General features: G+C 45.8%; 1 protein-coding gene across 2 annotated transcripts in view; it reads left to right on the top strand.

Moving 5' to 3' along the window:
* Nucleotides 1-10,610: 10,610 nt before the first annotated feature.
* Nucleotides 10,611-27,124, top strand: part of FOXK2 (forkhead box K2) — a 71,654-nt gene continuing 55,140 nt past the window's right edge. For both annotated transcript variants that reach the window (XM_082603000.1, XM_082602999.1), the window contains exon 1: nucleotides 10,611-11,038. In XM_082603000.1, coding sequence (XP_082459126.1) covers nucleotides 10,626-11,038 — 413 coding nt within the window. In that variant the 5' untranslated portion in view covers nucleotides 10,611-10,625. The remainder of the gene's footprint in view (nucleotides 11,039-27,124) is intronic.

Below are 27,124 nucleotides of genomic sequence, written 5' to 3'. Positions count from 1 at the left end.
GCAATTTTGCAGGCATCTGCTTTCTTTTCTCTTGGGTAAGTACCTAGGAGTGAAATGGTTGCATCTACACGTACGCGGTAGGGGTGTGTGTGGGTGTGTGTGTGTGAGACTTTATGTAAGAAGCTGCCAGGCTTTCTTGCACAGTGGTGGTACCAACTTTATATTCCCACCGACAGCGTACGAGAGTTCTTGTTGCTTCACATCATTGTCTGCACTTAGAAAGGTCAGTCTTACTAATTTTAGTCATTCTTCCTGTACCTTGTGGTTTTAATCTGCGTTTCCCTGATGCCTAGTGATGCCAAACATCTCTCCATGTGTATATTGATCATTCATATATCTTCTCTTGTGAAGTAGCTGTTCAAGCCTCTTGCCTATTTATTTTTTCATAACTGTAATTTAAACAATTCTTTTCCTTTTATGGTTTTCATGTTTGGGGTGCTGGGGCCCAAAAGACAAGGATAGTTTCCTATGTTTTCTTTTTGGAAGCTTGATAGTTTCAGCTTTTACATACAGCTCTATGATCCATCTCAAATTAATTTTTCTGTATGGTATAAGATACGGGTCAGAGTTCTCATTTGTCATTGTTATGATTATTCAGATATCCAGTTATTCCAGCATTGTTTATTGAGTAGACTTCCTAAACCATATAATATGAGGTCTTTTGTGACTGGCTTCTTTTACTTAGCATAATGTTTTCAAAGTTTATCCATGTTGTAGCATGTATTACTGTTTAAATTTTTGGTTTCAAGTAATTCTGCATTGTATAGATACACCACTTTTTTTTTCTTTTTAACATCTTTATTGGAGTATAATTGCTCTACAGTGGTGTGTTAGTTCTGCTTTATAACAAAGTGAATCAGCTATACATATACATATATCCCCATATCTCCTCCCGGTTGCATAGATACACCACATTTAAAAAAAATTTTTTTTAATTAAAAAAAAATTTTTTTCCCAGGCTTTCTCTAGTTGTGGTGAGCAGGGGCTACTCTTCGTTGAGGTGTGCAGGCTTCTCATTGAAGTGGCTTCTCTTGTTGTGGAGCACGTGCTCTACGCATGCGGGCTTCAGTAGTTGTGGTGCGCAGTCTCAGTAGTTGTGGTTCTTGGGCTCTGGAGGGCAGGCTCAGTAGTTGTGGCACACAGGTTTAGGTGCTCCGCGGCATGTGGGATCTTCCCGGACCAGGGCTCGAACCTGTGTCACCTGCATTGGCAGGCGGATTCTTATTCATTGCACCACCAGGGAAGTCCCCATATACCACACTTTATTTGTCCATTTTTCAGTTGATGGACATTTTAGTTGTTTCGACTTTTTGGCCATTATGAATAATTCTGTTATGAACATTCATGTACAGTTTTCTGTATGGGCATACTTTTTCATTTCTCTTGGGTATATGTCTAGAAGTAGAATTGCAGGGTCGGGGCTTCCCTGGTGGCGCAGTGGTTGGGAGTCTGCCTGCCGATGCAGGGGACACGGGCTCGTTCCCCGGTCTGGGAGGATCCCACGTGCCGCAGAGCGGCTGGGCCCGTGAGCCATGGCCGCTGAGCCATGGCCGCTGAGCCTGTGCGGCCGGAGCCTGTGCTCCACAACGGGAGAAGCCACAACGGTGAGAGGCCTGCATACCGCAAAAAAAAAAAAAAAGAATTGCAGGGTCATGTGGTAGCTCTATGTTTAACCTTTTGAGAACTGTCAGACCATTTTTCAAAGTGGCTGCATCATTGTATGTTCTTACCGTAAACAATGTATGAGAGTTCCAGAAGTGTCTTAAATGGAGCTTCTGCCTGTGTGGGGTTGAGGTACCACCCTCCTGGCACATGCATGTGTTCACTAACCTGGGAGCTCTCTGAACCCCATAGTTTAGAAACTTTTAGGGAAGTTTCATCATATAGTCATCAGTAATTATTAACTCAGTCTCCAGCCCCTCTCCCAGAGGATGAGGGTGGGGCTAAAACTTCCACTTCTAACCCTGGCTCGGTCTTTCCGGTGACCAGCCCCCATCCAGGAGCCCACCCAGAGTTGCCTCATTAGAACAAAAGATGCTCCTATCACCCAGGAAATTCCAAGGGATTTAGGAGCTCTGTGTCAGGAACCAGGGGCACAGGCCAGGTATATATTTAGTATGTCACACTGCCCTTTCCCTACTGAGTAACTTTGGCACCTCTGTTGAAAATCAATTGATTCTATACGTGGAGGTTTATTTCTGGACTTTTTATTGTGTTCCACTGATTTGTCTACTCTTACACCAGTACCACACAATTTTAATTAGTATAGTTTTATGTTAACTTGATTACTGTAGCTATACTGTATTTTATTAGCTTTTTGTTAAAGGCTGAATTAGAGAAGCCATCTTATATTCACTTGGTTATTACAGCTTTATTTTAATTTATATTAATATAGCTGTAAATCCTTCAAACTTAGTTCTTCTTTTTCAAGATCATTTTGATCCTTTGCACTGCCATATGAATATTAGAATCAGCTTGTAAATTCCTACAAGCAAGCTAGCTGGGGATTTGATTGGGATGATATTGACTCTATAGATTAATTGAGCCATATAACCAACTTAGCAAATCAGTATTCAAGAATACATTACTTTTGTTTAATGATCTATACCAATGTAGTTAACTAAACCAATTAGGATGAACTCCACGTTGGCAGGTGCTTTTCCACATATAGCATGCCAGTGAAAAAATGGTATTTGTAATTATAATCATGGGCACCGTGAAATCATGAAATGCCTCTTGAATTGTCAAGAAAAGTCACGTCAGTAAGGTTTTGATGTCAGGTTGTTGTGACTGTATCACAATTATTTGAAACTTCACAGTCATATGACAAATTTTTTAAATTTTATTTTATTGAAGTATAGTTTACAATGTTGTGTTAATTTCTGCTGTACAGCAAAGTGATTCAGTTATACATATATACATTCTTTTTCCTATTCTTTTCCATTATGGTTTATCACAGGACATTGAATATAGTTCCCTGTGCTATACAGTAGGACCTTGTTGTTTACCCATTATATATATAATAGTTTGCATCTGCTGACCTCAAACTTCCAACCCTTCCTTCCCCACTCCTCCCTCCCCGTGGGCAACAAGTCTGTTCTCTATGTCTGTGACTGTTTGTTTCGTAGATAAGTTCATTTGTGTCATATTTTAGATTTTGCATATAAGTGATATCATCATATGATAAATTTGGATTTCTTTATCAAGTGGGCCTCAATTCAGCTCCATGGTTTGACAAATATATGAAATACCTACTACCTGCCAGCTCTATGATGCTGAGGTAGGAACATAGGAACAGCCATATTCCTGCCTCAGAGCCGAGGATGTGTGATCAAATGGAACATTTCATTCGTCTCAGAATCCTGGGTAGCAAAAAGTTTATGATACTATGACTTATTTATTCCGTGGTAACTGTGTTTTCTGTAAAGAGAACCAGAAATGTGAAATTTATCTTTTATCCAAGGTAATACCTTTTGAATTTCCAGTACTGGTTACCAGCAGGGCCATGTTTTAATGAACATACCTTATATTTCCTCTGAAAGCTTGGCCAAAATAAGAATATTTGTCTCCTCTCTGCAGAGTACATTTTTTTTCCATGCAATTCAAAGTGCTGCTTCCATCTTGTCAAAATGGATAGGGTACCCACAGCCAAGGACAGAGCTGAAAGCAGCACCTGGCAGCCCAGTCAGATGGATAGAGCTGCATGATTTCCTGAGGCAGCTGTGCACTGAATGCCTGTCACTGGGAGTGGCAGCTCAAAGTTTGCAGTAATAGAGTCAGGGAGACAAGACATACACCACACACTGGTGAAAAGTAACAGTATGGAAAGTAAGTAACAACGCAAGGTAGGCAGTATGTTACTAGTGTCACAGAACACACCAATTAGGAAGTCCGGGGCCCTGGAGAGCCTAGCAGAGTTGCTGCACCACTGGAATACTTTGTGCAGGGAGAGGGAATTGGATAGGTGGGAGGAGAGTGCTGAGTGCAGGCAGCTGATGAACAAAGGTGGAATGCAGGATCAACGGGCAGGTGGTGGTCAGGGTAGAGTTGGGCACAGGTGGAGCTGAAGGGCTGGTGGGCACAGGTCCTCCATGCCACCTGGGTGCAGTGGGAAGAAATGGGGAAAGTTGGGCAGGAGCTGGACAGGGAGGCAACACAGACTGTTGGGTCTGGCTTCCATCTGGTGTCTAACCGTGAGCTTCTGAAGGTTTTTTACTAGGAAAAGTTATGAAACCTGGTGTTACATTCTCAAGATCCCAGGACTTGTCATCACAAGTTGTTCGTATTATTTTGTTAACTGACAGCAGTTGCAGTACTGGAGTTTACTCTGAATGTCTGTTTCTTAAGAGCCTCAAAAGCCACGCGTATTGTATCATCAATATCCACCCTCTTGACTGCGAGGGGCACACAGGAAGCCTTGTTGTTGCTTCTCCAGTGGAGTGACAAAGAACAGACTGGTGTGCTGACATGGGCAAGTTACTCAACCTCTCTGTGCCTCCGAGGAGTAACATGTGGGCAGTCAGAGCGTCTGTCAACTAGAGGTGTACCGTGAGGATGGCCTGAGCCAGTATCTGCAGAGCCCTTAGAGCAGCACCTGGCACGCAGAGAATGCTGCACAAGTTTGTTAACTGAATCACAATTCTGATAGCAGGTTCCATCAGGACGGCCCCAACATAAACACTGGCGGTGTCAGGCCTTGTTTGAATCTCGTTTTATTCTAGAAAGAGGCTTCTCAAGTGGGGTAGCATCCTGGGGCAGCCCCTAGAGCTTCCTCAGAATGGAGGGTTAGAGCTGGAAGAGGCTTCTGAGAGCAGCCCATGCTGTGGCTCACCTTGCAGGTGAGGAAACTGAGAATGTGGACAAGACGGTGGGGCCAGGCCACACCACTCATCAGTTAGTGGAAAGACCCGGGTGGAAATCTGAGACTTCTCCCCGGTGCCTTCTTCCTTCTTACTCTGCTGGCACACAATGTGGCTGGGCCACTGCAGAGTTTTGATGGGCAGGGTTTATAATCATTTTTATGGAGTGTAACTGGCTGAGTTAGTATTTAAATCTATATCCTGACTGACTTTTTTGCCTGCTTGTTCCATTAATTACATAGCAACGTGTTGAAATCTCCAACTCTATTAGTGGGTTATTTTTCCTTTTGGTTCTGTCAATTTTTGCTTTGAACATTAGGCAGTTATGTTATTATATCTGCTCAGGATTTTGTAAACTCATTTACGTTAGGTGGGGTTTTTTTTCCCCCTTTAGTCTAAATTCTCCAACTTCTTTCTTTTTTGGCTGCACTGCTCTACTTGCCGGATCTTAGTTCCCCAACCAGGGACTGAACCTGGGGCCCCAGCAGTGAAAGCACCGAGTCCTAACCACTGGGCTGCCAGGGAATTCTAAAGTCTCCGACTTCTAATTGTAATTTTCTATACATTTACATTTAATGTAATGATTGACATGGTTGGGTTTAAAGCCACCACCTTGCTGTTGTGTATTTGTCCCATCTGCCCTTTATTCCTTCTCTTTTGCCTTCTACTAAATTATTCATGTACTTTAAAAATTTTGTTTCATCTCCTCTGTTGTATTTTTGGCATATATATTATGTATGTTAATATATATTTTATATATTATTTTTGCTAAACTTTTTGGATCTGTGGTTTGGTATATTCTCACCAATCTGTAAAATCTGTACACATTCTCTCTTTAAAAATTTCTTCTGGGGGCTCCCCTGGTGGCACAGTGGTTAAGAATCCGCCTGCCAATGCAGGGGACGTGGGTTCGAGCCCTGGTCCAGGAAGATCCCACATGCCATGGAGCAACTAAGCCCATGAGCCACAACTACTGAGCCCGCATGCCAAGAGCCCATGCTTTGCAACAAGAGAAGCCACTGCAGGAGGAGCCCGTGCACTGCAACGAAGAGTAGCCCCCACTTGGTGCAACTAGAGAAAGCCTGTGTGCAACAACGAAGACCCAATGCAGCCAAAAATAAATTTTAAAAAAAGAATTTTTTTCTGTTCCATTTCTTTTTCCTTCCTTTTGAGAGTCCAATTTCATGTACATTAGACCTTTCTGATCTTGTCATGGGTCTCTAATACTCTTTTCTGTTATCTTTTTTCCTTATTTTCATTTTTTAAATAAGTTTATTTATTTTTGGCTGTGTTGGGTCTTTGTTGCTGTGCATGGGCTTTCTCCAGTTGTGCCGAGCAGGGGCTACTCTTCATTGCGGTGCGTGTGCTTCTCATTGCGGTGGCTTCCCTTGTTGTAGAGCACGGGCTCTAGGCACGCGGGCTTCAGTAGTTATGGCACGTAGGCTCAGTAGTTGTGGCACACGGGCTTAGCTGCTCCGTGGCATGTGGGATCTTCCCCGACCAGGGCTCAAACCTGTGTTCCCTGCACTGGCAGGCAGATTCTTAACCACTGTGCCACCAGGGAAGTCCCTTTCCCGGTGTTTTGATTCAGATGATTTCTAGTGATGTGACTTCGAGTTTAAACTTCCTCTCTTCAGCTGTATTCAGTTTTCTAGGGTGCGGCCTTTCTGGTGTCCCAGCTGGTTGCTTGGGCTGCACCAAGATCTCTTCTCTTTGCTTCAACATCTCCCAGTCCCGCATGACCTCTGCCATCTCTGTTCAGCTCTCATGTAGGACCTGCAGACAGAAGAGGTTCAAAGAAGAGTTAGGTTGCTTTAATAAAACTTCCCCCAGTTCTGTTTACTTATGTGTATACATTTATGAAAAAAATAGGGATAATACCGATTCCGTACCCTGCCTCATTCTAGTAATTCTCATCGCTGGATATATGGACTACTTGTCAGGGAAAAAAAGCCTTAGACATTATTGAGACAAATCTCCAATATAATTCAACTCTTTAGTCTTAATCAAAACTTGAACTTTTTTTGATGTGGACCATTTTTAAAGTCTTTATTGAATTTGTTACAATATTGCTTCTGTTCTATGTTTTGGTTTTTTGGCTGCGAGGCATGTGGGATCTTAGCTCCCTGACCAGAGATCAAACCTGCACCCCCTGCATTGGAAGGCGAAGTCTTAACAACTGGACCGCCAGGGAAGTCCCCAGGAGAAGTATTTTTATCATGAGACAAATTCACAGCAAACTGCAAATTAAAAATATGTATGTATATATGAATCTCTCTCTCTCTCCAGGCATAAAAATGGGGTCATCAATAAATTATGTTCAGGGATTTCCCTGGTGGTCCAGTGGTTAAGAATCTGCCTTCCAATGCAGGGGACGTGGGTTTGATCCCTGGTCTGGGAACTAAGATCCCACATACCGTGGGGCAACTAAACATGCATGCCACAACTAGAGAGCAGCCCGCACGTGGCAACTAGAGAGAAGCCCGCAACAAAGAGCCCACGCACTACAACGAAGACCCAGTGCAGCCAAAAATAAATAAATAAATAAATAAATAATGTTCAAGTATAGACACTTACTGTACTTAGAACTAAAATTGCAGGGGGATTTGAGTTTAGGAAAAGAGGATTTAATACAACTCCTAACCGTTAACCAAGGAATTATATATATGTTTATAAAACATACGACAGTGCGTTTCAAACTACAGTGACATTCAGGATCCATTTGATACATTTAAGGAACGATGTCATGATTTTATTTTATTAAAAAAATTTTGGGAGGGCTTCCCTGGTGGCGCAGTGGTTGAGAATCTGCCTGCCAGTGCAGGGGACACAGGTTCGAGCCCTGGTCTGGGAAGATCCCACATGCCGCGGAGCAAGTAGGCCTGTAAGCCACAACTACTGAGCCTGCGTGTTCGGAGCTTGTGCTCCACAAGAGAGGCCGCGACAGTGAGAGGCCGGCGCACCGCGATGAAGAGTGGCTCCCACTTGCCACAACTAGAGAAAGCCCACGCACAGAAACGAAGACCCAACACAGCCAAAAATAAATAAATAAAATTAAAAAAAATTTTTTTTGGCTGCACTGTGCGGCCTACGGGATCTTAGTTCCCCAACCAGGGATCGAACCTGTGCCCCCTGCAGTAGAAGCACGGAGTCTTAACCACTGGACCACCAGGGAAGTCTCCATGATTTTATTTTAAAAGGCAGTATTTCTAATATTTGGGAAATTGTATCTATTGCAACTATTTAAACATGATGGAAATTTTTGCTATTATCTTAAATACGTAAGCTTACAAATGTTCACAAAACTAGTTTGTTGGGTACTTACGCAAAAAGCTTTGAGGATCGTGAGTCCAACTACCCTTTTCTGTAGCCTGAATCATTGTAAGAGACACAAATGGGCCTCCCTGTTTTCAGTTTTGTCCCACACAGCAGAAAGGTTGATCTTTGTAAAAGTTAAATTGGATCATGTTGCTCATTGCTTGAAATGCCCAGTGGTTTCCCATCTCAGGTGCTGAGGGCCCCCATGGAGCAGCAGCCTCTGAATTGCTCTCTGGCTGTCTCTACCCTCATGCAGGGCCCCCCGACCCCGCCCCTGACACACGGAGCATATAGTACTCCTGCCTCTGGGCCACTGCCCTTGCTCTTTGCCCAGAGGTCACTGTGGCCCTGGCTCATGTCCTTCAGGCCTCAGGTCAGAGGTATCCTCCTCCTCTGGCCCTCCTGCCCGCCTCTCAGACCTCTCAGTCTGCTCTATGTGCTGCTCCTTGGCTGTGCCTATATGTGTTCACATGTGCACTGTGGATCCTCCGTAAGCACCAGCAGGCAGGTGCCCCACCAGGCAGGTGCCCCGTGGTCTTGCTCTCTTCCTGCACCTGTGTCCAGCATGGACACACCCCCGGATGACAGAACAAAGGTTTGTAAGCCCTTTGGGTGGGGTGTGTCTCCTCCACATCTCCGCCTTCAGCTGCTCCATGTAAAGAGCAGCGATGCTGCTGAACCCCGAGAGCGTCTCCTGGTGCTCTTCCTCTGTCTCAATGGATCGTGCGTGCTGCTTCCTTTTGGCCCCTTCTTTCACATGTGCTGATGGGACGTGGCTGCCGGGTCTGCTCACTGCTCTCTGTCCAACCCTGGCCTGTGACTGGTATACAACGGGTGCTTACTGAGCACTCGGAATGGATGGAAGGGCCGGTACAAGCCCCGTCTTCTCTGGAGCCTTTTCTGACTATCCCAGTGTCGGTGACCTGTTTCCTTCTCAGAACCGTGTGGTTGTTACCATATCCACTTGCCTGGCATTGTTTCATCAAGGGGCCTTGTGTCTACATAGGAGGGACATTGTTGAGACACATCAGTTCAATGGGACAAACTCACCCTCTTCATACCTATAGGCCTGGGTTCCCTGCATGCGGTAGACACTCTCTGTTGTCGAAAAAATGTGAAAAGCAAGTGAACGTTTCTAGTGAGCGGCCTTACATAAGTTCAACAGCACACAGCACATACTCTGAACACGGTCAGTTACTTTATCACAAGGAAGCTTCCGAATGCCAGGCAGAGTGGTGGTTGTCCCCCACCAGAGCACCAGGACCTCGGGACAACACACTGGTCACTTTGACAACTGGTTTGAAAACATCAGTTATACTTGATGGGATGCTCTTTCTTTTGATCGACTGTGTTTTGTTTGAAAATGAAAGGTTCCCCACTTATTATGGCTTGGCCAAACAGTTCGTTCGGGTTTTCCTGTACGCACAACCCGAACGAACTCACTGGCCAAAAATACTTACATTCTCGTCTCAACACCACGCTTATGGTTCAAAGCAGTGTTAACCCCTGGGGGTTTGTACTATAACCGCAAACACATCTATGGCAAATGAGACAGGCAGATGTCGCATTCGGAGGGGCACGTCAATTGCCATTTCTTTAGAATGGGTGTTTACACAGAGACCAAGTGCCGGGCTCTGCCACCGGAGCCCGACCTGCCTGCGGCCCTCGAAGCTTCCCGCTCACTCCAGTCCCACGGCGTCGGGACGCTGGCCCGCGCTCCCGCGCCCCTCCCTTCGCCCCCTCCCCACGCCCCTCCCTTCGCCCCCTCCCCACGCTCCCCTGGACCCTCCCAGCGGGCCCTCCCCACTCTTCTCCCGGAGGACCCTCCCCCTGCCCCGTGGACCCTCTTCACGGACTCTCCCCACTCTCCTCTCCCTCCTCGCCAGCCCGCAGACACTCGCGGTGGGGTCTCACAGCCACTACAACCGTGGAAACGCGTGGATTTCGGTTGCTAACACGAGGCAGGCTCCGGCCACGCTTGAGAATGCGCGCGTGACGGCAGCGGCAAAGCACGGGGCCAGTGCGGAGTGTGCGGGCCCCCGCCCCCTGCCCCCGCCGACCTTGACCCCGGCCCGGCCCGGCCCCCGCCCCCGCCCCGTCCTGGTTCCCCGCTCGGCGCGGTGCCGTGCGTCGGCTCGGCGGCTCCACGGCCGCCCTGCTCCGTACCAGGTTTTCCAGGCCGCCAGAAGCCGCGCCTGCGTCGGGCGCCGCGGCCGACGTGCCGACGCACGGCCGGCGTGCCTCGCCATTGACCAGCCTCTGGTAGCCCCACTGCCGTGCACCGCAGCTATAGGCGGGTGCCGCCGTCAGTCACGGGCCCGGCGCCGGCCCGCGGCGCGCCGCGCGTGTCCCGCCCCTCGCCGCCGCTCGTCGCTCGCCGGCCGGCGGCCTCGCTCGGCCCTCAGCTCCGTGGCGGCGGCGGAAGGCGGCCCGGGCCCTCGCAGGCCCATGGCGGCGGCCGCGGCGCTCCCGGGCGCGGGCGGGCCTCCCGCGGGCGGCGGCGCCGGGGGCGGCGGGGGCGCGGGCGGCGGGTCCCCGCCGGGCGGCTGGGCCGTGGCGCGCCTCGAGGGCCGCGAGTTCGAGTACCTGATGAAGAAGCGTTCGGTGACCATCGGGCGCAACTCGTCGCAGGGCTCGGTGGACGTGAGCATGGGCCACTCGAGCTTCATCTCGCGGCGCCACCTCGAGATCTTCACGCCCCCGGGCGGCGGCGGCCATGGCGGGGCGGCCCCGGAGCCGTCGGCGCAGCCCGGGCCCGACGCGGGCGGCGACTTCTACCTGCGCTGCCTCGGCAAGAATGGCGTGTTCGTGGACGGCGTGTTCCAAAGGCGCGGGGCGCCGCCACTGCAGCTGCCGCGCGTGTGAGTGGGGCCCGGGCCGGGGGGGCGGGCAGGCGGGGGGGCGGCCTGGCCGGCGGGACCCGAACCCCGACCACGACCTCTACCCCGACCCGGACCACCGACTCGCGATCCACGACCCCCTACCCCCACCTACGACCAGGAGGACCCAGATTTGGGTCCTGACCACCCCCCGGGATCTGCCCCCACCTACAGGACCCAGCCCCCGGCCAGCGATCCCCGCCTGGACCTAGCCACGAGTAGGGCACAGTCAGGACCCAGACTCGGAGCCCCATTCCGACCCCAAGCCCTTGTCCATCTTCCCAACCAGGATCTAGATCCCGACATCTGGGTTCGTTCTTTCTACGACCAGAACCAGACCCAGATCCCATCATCCCGACCGGACCCCAGTCCATGACCCCAATGTCCCGACCTCATCCACCATACCCACGACCAGAACACAGACTACAATTCCTGCCCGGGACCCCCCATCCTCACTTATCCAAAGCTGAAGCTGGAGGCTCAGGCAGCTGTCCACGTGGGCTGAGGTTTTTTGGGGTACTCTGTGCGTTCTGGGAGTTCGCATATATTTTGCGTAACTAGTATGTAGGTAGTGTGGAATAGAAATGTAAAACTCTGGTTGGTGGAACTGCCCAAAACAAAAATCTGTGTCTTCTTAACTGCTGTTGGGTTATCTGTTACTTTCTTTTTGTTCTACACGTTTTCCGTAGTGTATTATTTCAAGCGTGTGTTTTTTAAGCTGCAAGGATTTCTTTTTCTCATTGTTTTTTGTAGCCTAAAAATTGAAAGTTCTTGAAGCATGATGGATTTTTAAATCTGTGCTCTGAACCTTAAAATTTTGGAAAACTAGGTACTTTCAACATAACTTTTTAAAAAATCAATTATTTAGAAATTTTTATAAGGTGTTATAGAGTATAGTTAAGTGAGCTTCTTGAGGAACTGTCAATCCTGCTACAAAGCAGTTCAGCTTGGTTCTATGGTTTTGTGAAGTTATCATTTAGTCTGCTTGAAAAACAAAATTGCTCTCTAGGAAATGCTAATTATTCCTCAGGGGCTTTCTAGATTATTTCAAGTAGAACCTTTCTCCACAAACTGGAATTTTTGACTGCTTTCAGTTGTTGGAGATGGTGATAAGAGCTCTTGCTTTTCTTTATTTGTTCACTTTTGTATGTGGGTACTGTTACTGTTTAGCCTGGAAAGCTGCACCAGCTAGTTCCTTAAATCTAGATGGGAGCGTTTCAAAGAATGTTATTTTTCAAACCAGAACGCTGTTTGTGTGTATTTGTACTATAAATTGCATAAAATCGATAGTAGGGACCTGATGGCAGCTTTTTAATTTGATGGTTTGTTGTTTACAAATAACTTGGCATCACAGCAAAGGGCATTATATTTTTACTCTGAGAACTTTGAGGTTTTTAAAGAAAATTCTGTTATTAACCATTCAGCCAAAACCATTTGCGTTGACATACCAAACACGGAAATAAATTGATTTTTCTGCGAGGGAGCAGAATTCAGACTTTTGAGGAGTGGAGTGAGGCTTTCAGAGGAGATGAGTAAGAAGGGCGATGGGAGGACTTCCCTGGTAGTCCAGGGGTTAGGACTCCACGCTTCCAGTGCAGGGGGTGTGGGTTTGATCCTGGGGAGCTAAGATCCCACGTGCCACGTGGCAGGGCCAAAAAAAAAAGAAAACCAACAACAACAAAAAACAAACAAATAAAAAATAAAAATAAAATATCTTAAAAAAAAAAAAAGGTGATGGGTAGATGCGGGGTCTCTGGCCTTCATCTCCAGCTAGTGCACAGTGAAGAATCCCTGGGCCACCAAGGCTACCACCAGCCCTGGACTTCTGGGCCTGGGAACCTCTGCCCATACTGACAGAGGGGAGTGGTTTTTTTCATGGAAGGGGTTTTGGCATTTTTACACTGTGAGATGAGTGGATAAACTGTTAGGATTTTGCAGCACCTCTCTTTCTGTAAGGCATTGTTTCCAAGTTGTTGGTGTAGGGTGATCATAGATACAGGTTATAGGAAAAAAAACTATGTAAAGACGATTGGTGCTAGCTAAATGCAGAGAAATTGTTTTAAAAATCTTTTTTCTTGAAACTAAACTCAGTTTTATGTTCCAAGTTCTTTTTAACATTAAAAAAAATTAAATTGTGAAAGTTTAAAAGCAAATGTAACTTAGAGTGATTGCGCAGAGGTTGAAATTTTTTTTCTTTTTGGCCACGCCCAATGCGTGCGGGATCTTAGTTCCCTGACCAGGGGTTGAACCCACGCCCCCTGCAGTGGAAGTGTGGAGTCTTAACCATTGGACCACCAGGGAAGTCCCCAGAGGTTAATAAGTATTCTTACTGTTTGTTTCATACTTGCTTACTGAATTGAAAAGTCACTGAGGAGTTTTAAAAATATGACAGCGTATGGTTGGTCTCTTATTTGAATAACAATGACTTTATTCCAACTTTAAAATGAACTTAAATTTTGTACTTAGTATTAAAAGTTTATATACAGAGAACTTGGAAGAGTATATAAACACTTTAGGCTTAAAGTATGGTTCACTATTTTATTAAAATACTAAAGTATTAATTTGGGAGGAATAAAGGAAAATGAGGAGTGTGATCCTGTATGTTGGTGTCGTGAGTATTTTAAATGGTTTGGGTAAAATCTGAGTACAAGCACCTTCTCCATGGTGGTTGGTAAGTTCCATGCCTAGTGAGGGCCGGCGCGTGAGTGTGTATGTTGGGGGGCGGGGGAGTTTGAGCTGAATATGTACAAGAGTGCCATAGTGTGTGGTTTTCCAGAAAACAAGTGATTTCCAAAAATCCTTGGTTTTTGGCCAAGTTATGCAGGGCTGTGTGTACAGAGATGCAACTTTTTCCTCCCCAGGAGCGTCTGACTTGTTGGAGGTTCAGGTGTTATTCGGACTGGGGGCGGGTGGTCTGTGGAGTGGTCTAGGTGGGGGAACCCTGGGCCACCTGGGCCGGGTTCCTGAAGTGGGCAGGTAGAGTGACCTTGCAGGTGTGGCTGGGCCAGCATCCTGGCACTGGAGAGATAGAATTCAGGCTGGAAAGGACTTTGGGGACAGGTTTGTGGAGCATGATGTTTGCCTGGGCCTGGTGGGGGAGCATTTTCACAGTGGTCAACGAGAGAATGAAGAATGTTCTCTTTGAGGACAGGGTCCTTGTTTGTCTAAGGACCTGGTCTGGCGCCTGAGTGAGCAGTAAAGCGTTTTAGGAAGATCTGTTGGGCAGGAATGCCTGGTTTTGCTGCTGTTGCTATTCTTGTGGCCATGGTAGCAAACTAAGCATAATTTATAAATAAAAATAAACAACTCTTTAACAGTTGTTTATACTTTGAAATGTCAAGTGAATTTGATGTATTTTCCGATCAGTAAGATCCTAAATATCTAATAGCCAAGCATAAATAGAACAAGTTGAATTTACTATTGCCCAAAGATATTTAACATGCAGAACTGCAGTTGTGTTTAAATAGAAAGTGACCCTGTTTCTATGCTGAATTAACTGCCTATCGGTTGGTGATACAGCAAACCTCCTCTTTCTTATGTGGCATGTTTTAACTTGCAGATGAAGTTTGGTAATGTCACACTTGAAGACTTTCTCACTAAATCACAGGTAGCATCCTCTAAGGTGAGGACAGGAGAAAGCTTGAGCAGACAGTGGCTTCTGGAGCTTCGCAGGTAAAGACTCCAAGAAGAGAACTGAAGGATCTCACAGTGACTCGGTCCTGCTTGGATAATAGGGATTGGGCAGAACCAAGTTTCCCAGAGAATACCAGTACCAGGAAGAAGGAAATCAGAAGGGGAGTGCCAGGAGAGGAGAGCCTCGGGAAAAGGACAGTGACCTGCAGTGTCACCCTCCGTGGGAAGCCATGGGCTTGGTGATTAGGATGTTTTGGAGGATGAGGAAGGAGATGGGGTGTGGGACTCCCGGGTGAAGAGAGAGAGGAGGGAGTGGGGGTGTAAGAAGTGTTTGTGGGGGGGGTAGATATTCTAAGGAGGGCAGAGGCGATATTAGGGTTAGAAGGAGTAGAAACCATGTGGATCACCAGGGTGAAGTGGGTGGGGGAACCACTGAGAGATGTAGCTGAGGCCCAAAGAATGGACACAGATGAGGTGTGGAGGATAGAGTTCCCAGTAGGAGATGATAACATGAGGGTGTCTTCTTTTTTTAAAATTTTTATTGCGGTATAATTGATTTACAATGTTTTGTTAGTTGCAGCAAAGTGAACCTGTTATACAATTACATATATCCACTCTTTCTTAGATTCTTTTCCTAATATAGGCCATTACAGAGTATTGAGTAAGAGCTTCCTGTGCTATACAGTAGGTCTTTATTAGTTATCTATTTTATATATAGTAGTGTGTATGTGTCAATCCCAGTCTTCCAATTTATCCCTCCCCTACCCTTACACCCCCCCACCATAACCATAAGTTTATTTTCTACATCTGTAACTCTATTTAGGTTTTGTAGATAAGTTCATTTGTAGCCTTCTTTTAGATTCCACATATAAGCAATATCATATGATATTTGTCTTCCTCTGTCTGACTTGCTTCGCTCAGTATGAGAATCTCTAGGTCCATCCATGTTGCTGCAAATGGCATTATTTTGTTCTTCTTTTATGGCTGAGTAATATTCCATTGTATATATGTACCACATCTTCTTTATCCATTCCTCTGTTGATGGACATTTAGGTTGCTTCCATGTCCTGGCTATTGTGAATAGTGTGCTACAGTGAACACTGGGGTGCATGTATTTTTCGAATTATGGTTTTCTCCAGATATATGCCCAGGACTGGGATTGCTAGCTCATATGGTAGCTCTATTTTCAGTTTTTTTAAGGAACCTCCATACTGTTCTCCATAGTGGCTGTACCAGTTTGCATTCCCACCAAAATGAGGGTGTCTTCTTCTTTTATTTATTTATTTAACGTTGCGTTGGGTCTTTGTTGCTGTGTGCGGACTTTCTCTAGTTCTGGAGAGTGGGGGCTGTTCTTTGTTGTGGTGTGCGGGCTTCTCATTGTGGTGGCTTCTCTTGTGGAGCACGGGCTCTAGGCGCATGGGCTTCAGTAGTTGTGGCACATGGGCTCAGTAGTTGTGGTGCACGGGCTTAGTTGCTCCATGGCATGTGGGATCTTCCCGCACCAGGGCTGGAACCTGTGTCCCCTACGTTGGAAGGCGGATTCTTAACCACTGCACCACCAGGGAAGTCCCGAGTGTGTCTTCTTAGAAGACCTAAGCAGAGCCACTAGTGAGGTCTGGCATGTTTTTTTGTTTCAGGGCTGCAGGCTTGGCTGAAACACCTTCATTTTATGCCCTGAGACTCTGACCAGCTTGTAGGCAGAGCTAAGATCTGGGGTCGAGGATGGCTGGAGTCCAGGACCCAGAAGTGGGCGACATGTAATAGCAGATCCATAGCAGAGGAGCGGAGGTGCTTTATACTTCGGAAAGTGCTCAGTTTATAAATTAATTGCTTTTAATGACCACTATGTATTTTTTTAAAGCTACAATATATATTCATTTGGCAAATTGAAATATATTTTTATTATCACTGATTTGTAGACATTTGGAACACAGTGCAGCTACTTCAGCATAATTGTTACTTTACTAAGTTAAAAATAACCCAATAACCAGCTTACTTGTACTTTACCTAGTGTTTAGTAGTTCTTCTAGTGGTAAAGCTCAGTGTATTCATTTTAATGTTTATTTAAGGAATAGTTTAAGATGGTTAGATTTAAAATAATTTTAATTTCTAAGAGTTTGAGAACAAGCCTACAATGTGGGACCTGTCACCTGTAGTGGTCATTTGTGTGCCGGCTAACTGTATCAGGAGAAGGCACGGATGGGCTCTGGGGCTGGACAGACTGCAGTCAAATTCCAGCCCTGCCGCTTAACCTGTCTGAGTTTTAGTTCTCTCACTTTTAACAGGGATAATAACTGATACTGTGTGGCACGGTTAGCACCATGCCTGTGCCCTTGCCCTTGCTAGACATCAGGGGCTGCTTGTATTTTATCTATCACAGTGTCCTGGTGTGGAGGGGCCTGTGGAGATCTAATGTGACAGAAAATATGACTTGGGGGTGAAAATGTTCTCAAGGGGCCAGCACTCTGCAACTTGCTCATAGCTCCACACACATGCACACGTGTGTGCAGTAAATTGATCAAGAGCCTCTGGGAGTAGTGAGCGAAGTTTGAAATTTCTTCAGCCGGGAAAAGTTGTCTTTTCTCTGCCAGGACCTGAGGATAAAGCCAGGCCATGGGACGTGGATGGTGTCGTCCAGCACGCTAGGCCACGAGAGGTCTGTCTGGGGGTGCCCTCTCTCCCAGAGCCTCCTTTCTGGTTCTCCTCCACTCCAGTATGTTGGCTTCACCACAAACCTTCCCCGTTTTAGGGGGAAAGGAAAAGTGGCTCTGCCTTGGGGGCAAAGTCAGGAAAAGGAACTGGTTAAAAGTCATGTCCTGGGCCTCCCTGGTGGCGCAGTGGTTGAGAGTCCGCCTGCCGATGCAGGGGATACGGGTTCGTGCCCCGGTCTGGGAGGATCCCATATGCCGCGGAGCGGCTGGGCCCGTGAGCCATGGCCGCTGGGCCTGCGCATCCGGAGCCTGTGCTCCGCAACGGGGGAGGCCACAACAGTGAGAGGCCCGCATACCGCAAAAAAAAAAAAAAAAAAAAAGTCATGTCCTGTTTGACGTCTGATTTGAAGGATTCTTGTTCATTAATGCCATTGGCCAAACTCATTTTGTAAATGAAGGATGGCTTCTCTGTCCAGTCGAAGAACTTTGCAATTTACAGTATACTGTTTTTCTTTTTAAAACTGCCTTTTTTATTGAAGTGTAACAAACCGCATACCTTTTTTTTTTTTTTTTTTTGCGGTACGCGGGCCTCTCACTGCTGTGGCCTCTCCCGCTGCGGAGCACAGGCTCCGGATGCGCAGGCTCAGCAGCCATGGCTCACGGGCCCAGCAGCTCCATGGCATGTGGGATCCTCCCGGACCGGGGCACGAACCCACGTCCCCTGCATCGTCAGGCGGACTCTCAACCACTGTGCCACCAGGGGAGCCCCCACATACACTTTTTTAAAGAAATTATTTCTCATTTATTTATTTAGTTGCGCCGGATGTTAGTTGAGGCAGGTGGGCTCCTTAGTTGCGGCTTGCCAGCTCCTCAGTTGCAGCATGCAAACTCTTAGTTGTGGCATGCGTTTGGGATCTAGTTCCCTGACCAAGGGTCGAACCCGGGCCCCCTGCATTGGGAGTGCGGAGTCTTAATCCACTGCACCACCAGGGAAGTCCCACAAACCATGTTTTACTTAAAAATTTTTTTTTATTTATTTATGTATGTATGTATGTTTGTCTGTGTTGGGTCTTCGTTGCTGCGTGCAGGCTTTCTCTAGTTGCAGCAAGCGGGGGCTACTCTTCGTTGCGGTGTGCGGGCTTCTCATTGCAGTGGCTTCTCTTGTTGCGGGGCACGGGCTCGAGGCGCACGGGCAGTAGTTGCAACACGTGGGCGCTAAAGCGCAGGCTCAGTAGTTGTGGCACACGGGCTTAGTTGCTCTGCGGCATGTGGGATCTTCCCGGACCAGGGCTTGAACCCGTGTCCCCTGCATTGGCAGGTGGATTCTTAACCACTGTGCCACCAGGGAAGTTCCCACATATACTTTTGAAACTTGGGCCATGGTCTCTTTCTTAGAGGCAGTGAGGACCTGAAGCTGGGCTCCCCTGCAGGCCTTGAATGTCAGCCGTGTGCTTTTCAGACATTCAAAGTGCTGTGGACCCCCTAGGAGGGGTAGGTCATGGAGCCCGTTCTTGGGACTAGCCTGTCAGCAACACTTTCCACTGTCAAGCTGGGTGAGGCAGAACGTTCCCTCCTCATCACCTTGAGCTGGAACTTGTCTTCTTGTTTGACTTTCTCCCCTGCTGGTCCTCCAAGGTGGGGACCAGGTCCTATATGTTTTTGTACCCCCTGGTAATGGCACAGATCCATCATCACTTGGTACATATATAATATACATGTGCAGGGACTTCCCTGCAGTCCAGTGGTTTAAGACTTCACCTTCCAATGAGGGAGTGCAGGTTCAATCCTTGGTAAGGGAGCTAAGATCCCACATGCCTCACGGCCAAAAAACCAAAACACAGAACAGAAGCAATATTGTAACATTCAATAAAGACTTAAAAAATGGTCCACATCAAAAAAATCTTAAAAAAAAATAACATACATGTGCCTATTGGCTGCTGATTTAGGACATTACTGTTACTTGAATATTCTCAAATGTTGATCATTTGGTGACAGGATTCTAGTCAGGTGTGGCTCCCCCATTTATTGGTTCCCTGTTCATCAGCAGGTCTCATCTAGATACACAGTTGCAGAAGCACAGCATAGCTTCATGCATAATTGGTGGGAATATTCCACAAGACGAGGCAACAGCCTCAGTGACAGTAGCAAGTTTCTCCACTGAAAATTCAACGATTCTTGCTTTGCTGAGGAGAAAGGTTTTTTGTGTTTTAAATGAAGAAAAGAGGATTTCTAAAATAAGGAAGCTTTTAACCAAAGCAATTAGCATTTTGGATAGTATTCTTATCTGTTTAACATTTTTGTGTAGCTCATGTTTTCTTTTATGTCTGGGTTTTGGAGAGTTTACAATATCTTAACGGTAATACAGTAAGTCAGCTCCCACACTTCTGGTCCTAGTTTTTTTTTTAAATAAATTTATTTTTGGCTGTGTTGGGTCTTCGTTGCTGTGCGTGGGCTTTCTCTAGTTGTGGCGAGCGGATGCTACTCTTCGTTGCAGCTCACAGGCTTCTTGTTACAGTGGCTTCTCTTGTTGTGGAGCACCAGCTCTAGGTGTGCGGCCTCAGTAGTTGTGGCACACAGGCTCAGTAGTTGTGCCTCACGGGCTCTAGAGCGCAGGCTCAGTAGTTCTGGTGCATGGGCTTCGTTGCTCTGCCGCATGTGGAATCTTCCCGGAGCAGGGCTCGAAGACCATGTCCCCTGCATTGGCAGGTGGATTCCTTTTTTTTTTTTTTTCCCGGTACGCGGGCCTCTCACTGTTGTGGCCTCTCCCACTGCAGAGCACAGGCTCCGGACGCGCAGGCTCAGCGGCCATGGCCCACGGACCCAGCCGCTCCGTGGCATGTGGGATCCTCCTGGACCGGGGCAGGAACCTGCGTCCCCTGCATCAGCAGGCGGACTCCCAACCACTGTGCCACCAGGGAAGCCCGGCAGGCAGATTCTTAACCACTGTGCCACCAGGGAAATCCCTGGTCCTAGTTTATAATGAGGATTTTTTGAATTTGCTAATGAAACACAGTACACCAGGGCACATTGAAGGCGGCACACATTGCCATTTCTGTGATTTGAAGCAGCTTGAGCACCATGACAAAGCGTTACTGCCGTCATCCCCAGGAAATGGCTGCAGGGAGATTAGAAAGCACCTCATAGGAAGATGCCTTTCCTAGCATGCCTCAGTTTCTGGAGTATATGTTTGGTGCCCTGCTGAGAATTCCATAGGGATTTTAGACATTATTTGGCTTTTGCTGCTGTTTGTCATTTGCAATGTGCTTCTGTATCTTATCCAGTGAAAGGTATCAGAGTACAACAGTGGTTCTCACTGGGGTCCCCTTCCCTTCCCCAGGATATTCGGCAGCCTCTGGAGACAGGTTAGGTTGGTACAATTGGGAGGGCGTGCAACTGGCGTCTAGTGGGCTGGGACCAGGGATGCTGCCAAAAATAATGCGATGCACAGGACTGCCCCCCCACAACAGAGGATGATCCTGCCCCAAGCATCAGGGGTAGGACGGTGGAGACCCCTGGAGCACAGTGATCTTAGCAGTCAGTAACAGTGGGATGTTATTCTTAGCCCCATAGATGGTGAATTTTAATACTTTACAAATGGTACCTGTTTAAAACCTTTAAAGTACCAAAACATTTGTTTCTAATTCAGTGGCAGGTGCCTTTCTGAAACGAAGCCTGAGGTGGAGAGGCCTGGCATAGAATCATTCTCTTTGCAGCTTTGGAAGGACGCTCACAGGAAGTGATCCTAAATCTTAACCTGGGTTGTAAGAAGATTGGCCTTAGTACTTCAGGGAGTAGCCTGATGTTCTCCCCCTTGGAATACGTGCACTCAGGCATATCCAGTGGCTTTAGTTAGGTTGGTCACATTACTTTACAAGCATTTACAGTTAATGAGAAGAACATTGAGTTGTCTTAGTGGAGTTGTTCCAGTTTTTTGTGGTCTTGGTTCTCCTGGAAAATGAACTGATGGTGTGAGGGAGTGTGAATTAGTGTCACTACAACCACGCTGTGAAAGACTGCTGTCAGATGCCATTTTCTCGTAGTATTTAGTCACCAGTAATCGGCACTATGAAACTCATCTTTTGACTCTTGAACAGATGGGATACAGAAAACCCTAAACAAGTAGACTGGAGACTGTTGTGTTTTTCTGGTCTTTTTCAGACTGTAATAGCATTTTGAGTGCATAAGTGATGTATTAAAAATACTATGTTTTTTTGCCACTTCTAAACTTTTGGAGGATGTTAGGTTTATGAGCATCAGTTTTACAGCTGTTTGAGCTGGGTGGAGGAAGATGTGGTTTAAATGTAAACTGTCCATTCTGGTTCCTCCTTGAGTCTTGTGTTCCCACTTTGCCTAGTCTCCTTCTGGACTTGCCCACACGTGTTTTAAACACTGCTCATACCCTGTACCTTGGCACTCAAGTGTTCTGTGGGCTGGACTCATTCATCCTCAGGTTGTACACTTACTGGGACTGTGGCCTGTGACCTTGAGTAGTGCCAGGAACATGATAAGGACTCAAGTGTCTGTTGGTGAATTTGTTTGTAGGCTGCAAGGTTAGTGTTTGATAGATACTGCACCAAAGGAAACAGTTTAGAACACTTATAAATAAAATTAAATTCACTCTTTGATTCTCCAATTCCCTGCACTGTCTTCTTGTTTATATTGATGGTGGACCATCCTAAGTGGGCTTTTTGGTTTTATATATATGTTTTTTAAAGTTAAAGTTGATTGATACATGGAGGGGGTCAGGGGAAGCCTGGATACACGTGGACAGAATTTCCTGTAGTTGAATAAAAATGTCCTTGATGATGCGCATTGATCATATAACGGTTGTCATGCTGCAGGGTAACCTCTGTAGATCTGTTCCAGGAGCAAGTCAGACCATGCAGTTTTCTTTTCTTCAGTGTTGCTCTATGCTAGACAAGGTGGATCTAGTCTTGCCCACGTCCCTGCAAATATGTCTTCACCAGGAATAAAGACACAGACCTACTAGAGAATGGACTTGAGGATATGGGGAGGGGGAAGGGTAAGCTGTGACAAAGTGAAAGAGCGGCATGGACATATATACACTACCAAACGTGAGGTAGATAGCTAGTGGGAAGCAGCCGCATAGCACAAGGAGGTCAGCTCGGTACTTTGTGACCGCCTGGAGGGGTGGGATAGGGAGGGTGGGAGGGAGACGCAAAAGGGAGGGGTTATGGAAACATATGTATATGTATAACTGATTAAATTTGTTATAAAAAAAAATAAAAAAAATAAAATAGACAAATATGTCTTCACTTCTCCCACAGAGCAGGTGCACAGATCCTGGCTCCTATGGCCTCATGCCTTAGGCTGGAGGAGGGCCAGGCTCCTAGTGGTTCTTCTGGCTTAGGACTTTTGCAGAGGTCTGGGGAGATCCTTCTGGGATTGCCCAGTCCAGAGCATGTCCTTGTCCTAATGAGGTGGTCCAACTCTAACCCCCACTCCTGCCCCACCTCTGAAAGTTATACTTTATTTTCCATTGATCTTTTATTTTGTTCTCTCTTAAAAGTTTTCTTTCAGAGTGTTCATTTTCTTGTTGATGCAAATTTATTTTAGTCACAGTTTTGAAAAATATCTAGTTCTTTATAACATCTGTGGGTTCCTAGTAACCAGGCATTCAGTGTTTAGGGTAGTTCTTTTCCTGTGTATCTCTAATGGGAAGAGCTTTACTTTTATAAATAATTTTTTAAAATATTTATTTATTTATTTCTTGGTTTTAGTTGCGGCACGCAGGATCTTTGTTGCCAGGTGCGAGATCTTTGTTGCGGTATGCAGGATCTTTTAGTTGCGGGCACGCAGGGTCTTTTAGTTGTGGCACGTGGGATCTAGTTCCCTGACCAGGGATGGAACCTGGGCCCCCTGCACTGGTAGAGCAGAGTCTTAACCACTGGACCACCAGGGAAGTCCCTATAAATAATTTTTAAAGTGATTTTAGTATTTTGGGAATGACGATTATTTGACCGCTTTTATTTGTGACTGGCTTGTATACTTACGCCATTATTTGTTAAAGTAGTGCGCCAAGCCTTGGTTATAGTTGTTGGAGGACACTTCATGCTGTTGGAACAGCATCCTGGCTTGGCTGCAGATTAACTTTGGGCATCTGACCAAGCCTCTGTGAGTCATTGCATGTTCTGTAGGTTGAGGTGGAGCTCAACTGAGAAGGCTGGTTGAGCATCCCTCACCTCCTGGTGTCCAGTAACCCTAGCTAGCTCTGGATCAGCCTAGGTCTCCTTTCTGTTCTTTGGAGGGCAGCTTTCCAGGGGCTTCACTTAAGAATCACATCCCAGAGGTTGCTTGTTACTCCCCTCTCTGTGTTATTCTCCACAAACCTCTCCACGTAGGAAAGGTTGAGGGTGGGCTGAGAATGACTAAGGCAGGCACTGTATGCTCATCAGGCTACTGAAACACTGTCATAATGTCACTTTGGCCAAGGGAAGACAAGAGCCCCTCCCCCTGTGGCTGAGCTATTTAATCTCTTAACCTCAGGGTCCTCTTCTGTAAACATGGATATTACTGATTCAACTTCATGGGGTTGTTGTATGGGTTGCCTTTGCCTGATGCAGGAGAGTTGCTAAATGAATATTAATATTTGTTCTCTAAAGAAAACACCTTAAATTTCTTGTCTCAAGTATTTTGATTGGAGAGTTTAATCCATTTACATTTAAAGTAATTACTGATAAGGAAGGACTCTGCCATTTTGCTATTTGTTTTCTTTTCTATGTCTTAGAGTTTTTTGGTTCCTCATTTCCTCCCTAACTGCCTTCTTTTATGTTCAGTTGATTTTTTTGTAGTCAACTGTTTTGATTATCTTCTCATTTCCTTTTGAGTGTATTTTTAAGATATTTTCTTTATGGTTACCATGTGGGTTACATTTAATATCCTAAATTTAAAACAGTCTATTTTGAATTGATATCAACTTCAAAAACAAAAACTCTGCTCCTATACAGTTCCTCTTTCTCCCTTTTATGTTTTGTCACAAGTTACATCTTCATACATACGTGCCAAATAACATAGATTTTTTATTTTGCGTTTTGCGTTTTGCAGGATCTTAGTTCCCTGACCAGGCACTGAACCCAGGGCCACAGCAGTGAAAATGCCGAGTCCTAACCTGGACTGCCAGGGAACTCCCAGATTTATGATTATTTTTATGCATTTGTTTTTTGAATCCTGTAGGAAAGTGGAGTTACAAACCATAGTCACAATACTAATTTTTATATTTTCTTATGTGTTTATCTTCACTGGAAATCTCTTTTTCTTCATATGACTTTGAGTCACTGTTTACTGGTCTTTCATTTAAACCTGAAGGACACCCTCTAACCTTTCTTGTAGGGCAGGTCTAGTGTTAACAAACTCACTCAACTTTTGTTTATTGAGGAATGTCTTAATTTCTTCCTTGTTTTTGAAGGACAGTTTTGCCGGATATAATTCTTGGTAGGTTGACAGTTTTTTCTTGTTGTTGTTTGTTTGTTTTGTTTTTTAAGGACTTTAAGTGTCATCCCACTGTCTTCTGGTCTCTGTGGTCTCTGGTAAGAAATCAGCTGTTAACCTTATTGAGAGTGCTTGTATGTAACATGTTACTTCTCTCTTGCTACTTTCAAGATTCTTTCTTTGTCTTTTGATGGTTTAATTATAATGTTTCAGTGTGGGACCTCTGAGTTTATCCTACTTGGACTTTGTTGAGTGTTTTGGATTTGTAGGTTCATGTCTTTTCATCAGATTTGGGACATTTTCTGCCATTCTTCTTTTGGGACTCCCAAAATGTGTACGTTGGTCTGCTCGTTGATGTCCCCTGAGTCCTTTGGGCTGTGTTCAGTCTTTTTTCTTTCTGCTCCTCAGACTTGATCATTTCAGTGGTCCTATCTTTTAAGTTTGCTGATTCATTCTTCTGCCTGCTCAAATATACTGTTGGACCCCTGTAGTGAATTTTTTCAGTTACTATACTTTTCAGCTCCAGGCTTTGTTGTGTTCCTTCTTATACTTTGTATTCTTTATTGATATTCCATTTTTGTCAATATGTCGTTTTCCTGATTTCCTTTAGTTCCTGTGTTTTCCTTTAGTTATTTGAGCATACTTAACACAGTTGTTTTAAAGTCTTTATCTAGCAAGTCCTATCTCTCACCTTCTTCAGTGGTGATTTCTGTTAATTAATTTTGTTCCTTTGAGTCGTACTTTCCTGTTTCTCTGTGTGCCTTGTAATTTCTTTTTTGCTGAAAACCGCACATTTGACTGTTATAATGTAATAGTTCTGAAAATTGGATTTTCCTCCTTCCCTAGGGATTGCTGTTTTTCATTTGTTGAAGGCTACAGGACTCCTTTTTGCCTAGTGATTTTCTCAGACTGCTATTGCAAAGACTGTATTCCTTGACAAAGTGATCCCTGAAGTCCTATTTCATGGCTTGTGTTCAGTTGGTGGGGATTTTTGTTGTTGTTGTTGTTTGGTTTTTCTTTTTTTTTTTTTTTTTGGCTGCGGCATGCGGGATTCTAGATCCCACACCAGGGATCAAACCCATGACCCCTTGAGTGGAAGCATGGAGTTTTAACCACTGGACTGCCAGGGAAGTCCCTCAGCTGGTGTTTCGACAGAGATTTCCTTGAACACCAGGAGCTCTCCCATCTCCCAGTCTTTGAAAGTTGTCTCTGTGCCTGGGCCCTCCTTCAACTTTTGGTCAGGCTTTCACTGTGCTTGGGGATCAGCCCAAGGTGAAAGCCCAGGGTCTTCTCAGGTCTTACATGAGCATGCATCTTGTGCTGGGTATCTGTGTGGCTTTCTCAGTTTCCCAGCATGCACTGTTACTTCCCCCACCCCATCTGTTTGTGTTTAATCAGACAATATGCAAAGTATTTACAACCAATTCCAAGTCCCCCTCTCCCCCCTGCACTGTTACTTTTGAATGTCCTAATTTCCCAGGAAAACTCTCCCCAGCTTTTGCCTTAGACAGTGTATTGTGTATTTGGACTGTAATCTTTCGCCTTAGGCTCTGGGGCAGATTTGATTTGCAGTGTTTTCAAGCTTTTTCATCCTGAGCTCTGAGGTAGGCCAAACACAGAGGTGCCTGTGTCAGTCCTTCAGGTAGCCCTCAGACGGGTTGGAACAGACACATGCAATAAAGTGTCCCAAGATACACTCTGCTCCCTGGAACCAGGGAAGCAGTCCCACATTGGCAACCTAGGCTGCTTCACTTTAAGACCATTTATGCTTTAAGACCAAGTCTGCTGCTGCCCTGCAGAGGGCATGGACAGGGGTAGCAAATTCTAAAACTTTCCTACCTTCCAGTACCTCTTTCTCAATTCAGCACTTAGTGGTTACACTAGTGCTTTGCAGGGTTTTCCACAAATTGGTTCTGACAGTTTCTGCTTGTTTTTCTGTGTGTGTGTGTGTGTGTGTGTGTTGTGGGGGATGAGAGCTTGGAGCTTCCTACTGAACCATTTTGCTAATGTCACCCTGATTGATTAGTTCTTTCCAGTGAAATTTTTAATTCTTTTAATTCTCATTTTTCAGTGAGTATGAAATAGTCCAGTTGTTTTCCTTGGATTTAGAGATATGACGATATTTGAATAAAATCAAGGTTATTGTCTCATTTTTTAAAAAGCGAAATAGAGTGCGACAAAATTTCTAAATTACCTTGAGTGTAAAACGACATGAAAGTCACACTCTCATTCACTTTCAATAAGTCTGTCTTGGCTATTCCTAGTAATTTGTTAGGGTCTATACTTTGAATCAGAAGTTATGAAATTTCTTCAGGAGTCTTAACACTGTGTGAAG

Source organism: Mesoplodon mirus (genome assembly GCF_964341445.2).
Source record: "Mesoplodon mirus genome assembly, chromosome: 18".
NCBI lineage: Eukaryota > Metazoa > Chordata > Mammalia > Artiodactyla > Ziphiidae > Mesoplodon > Mesoplodon mirus.
Note: the sequence above shows the minus strand (reverse complement) of the source record. Positions and strands in the feature narration are given on the sequence as shown.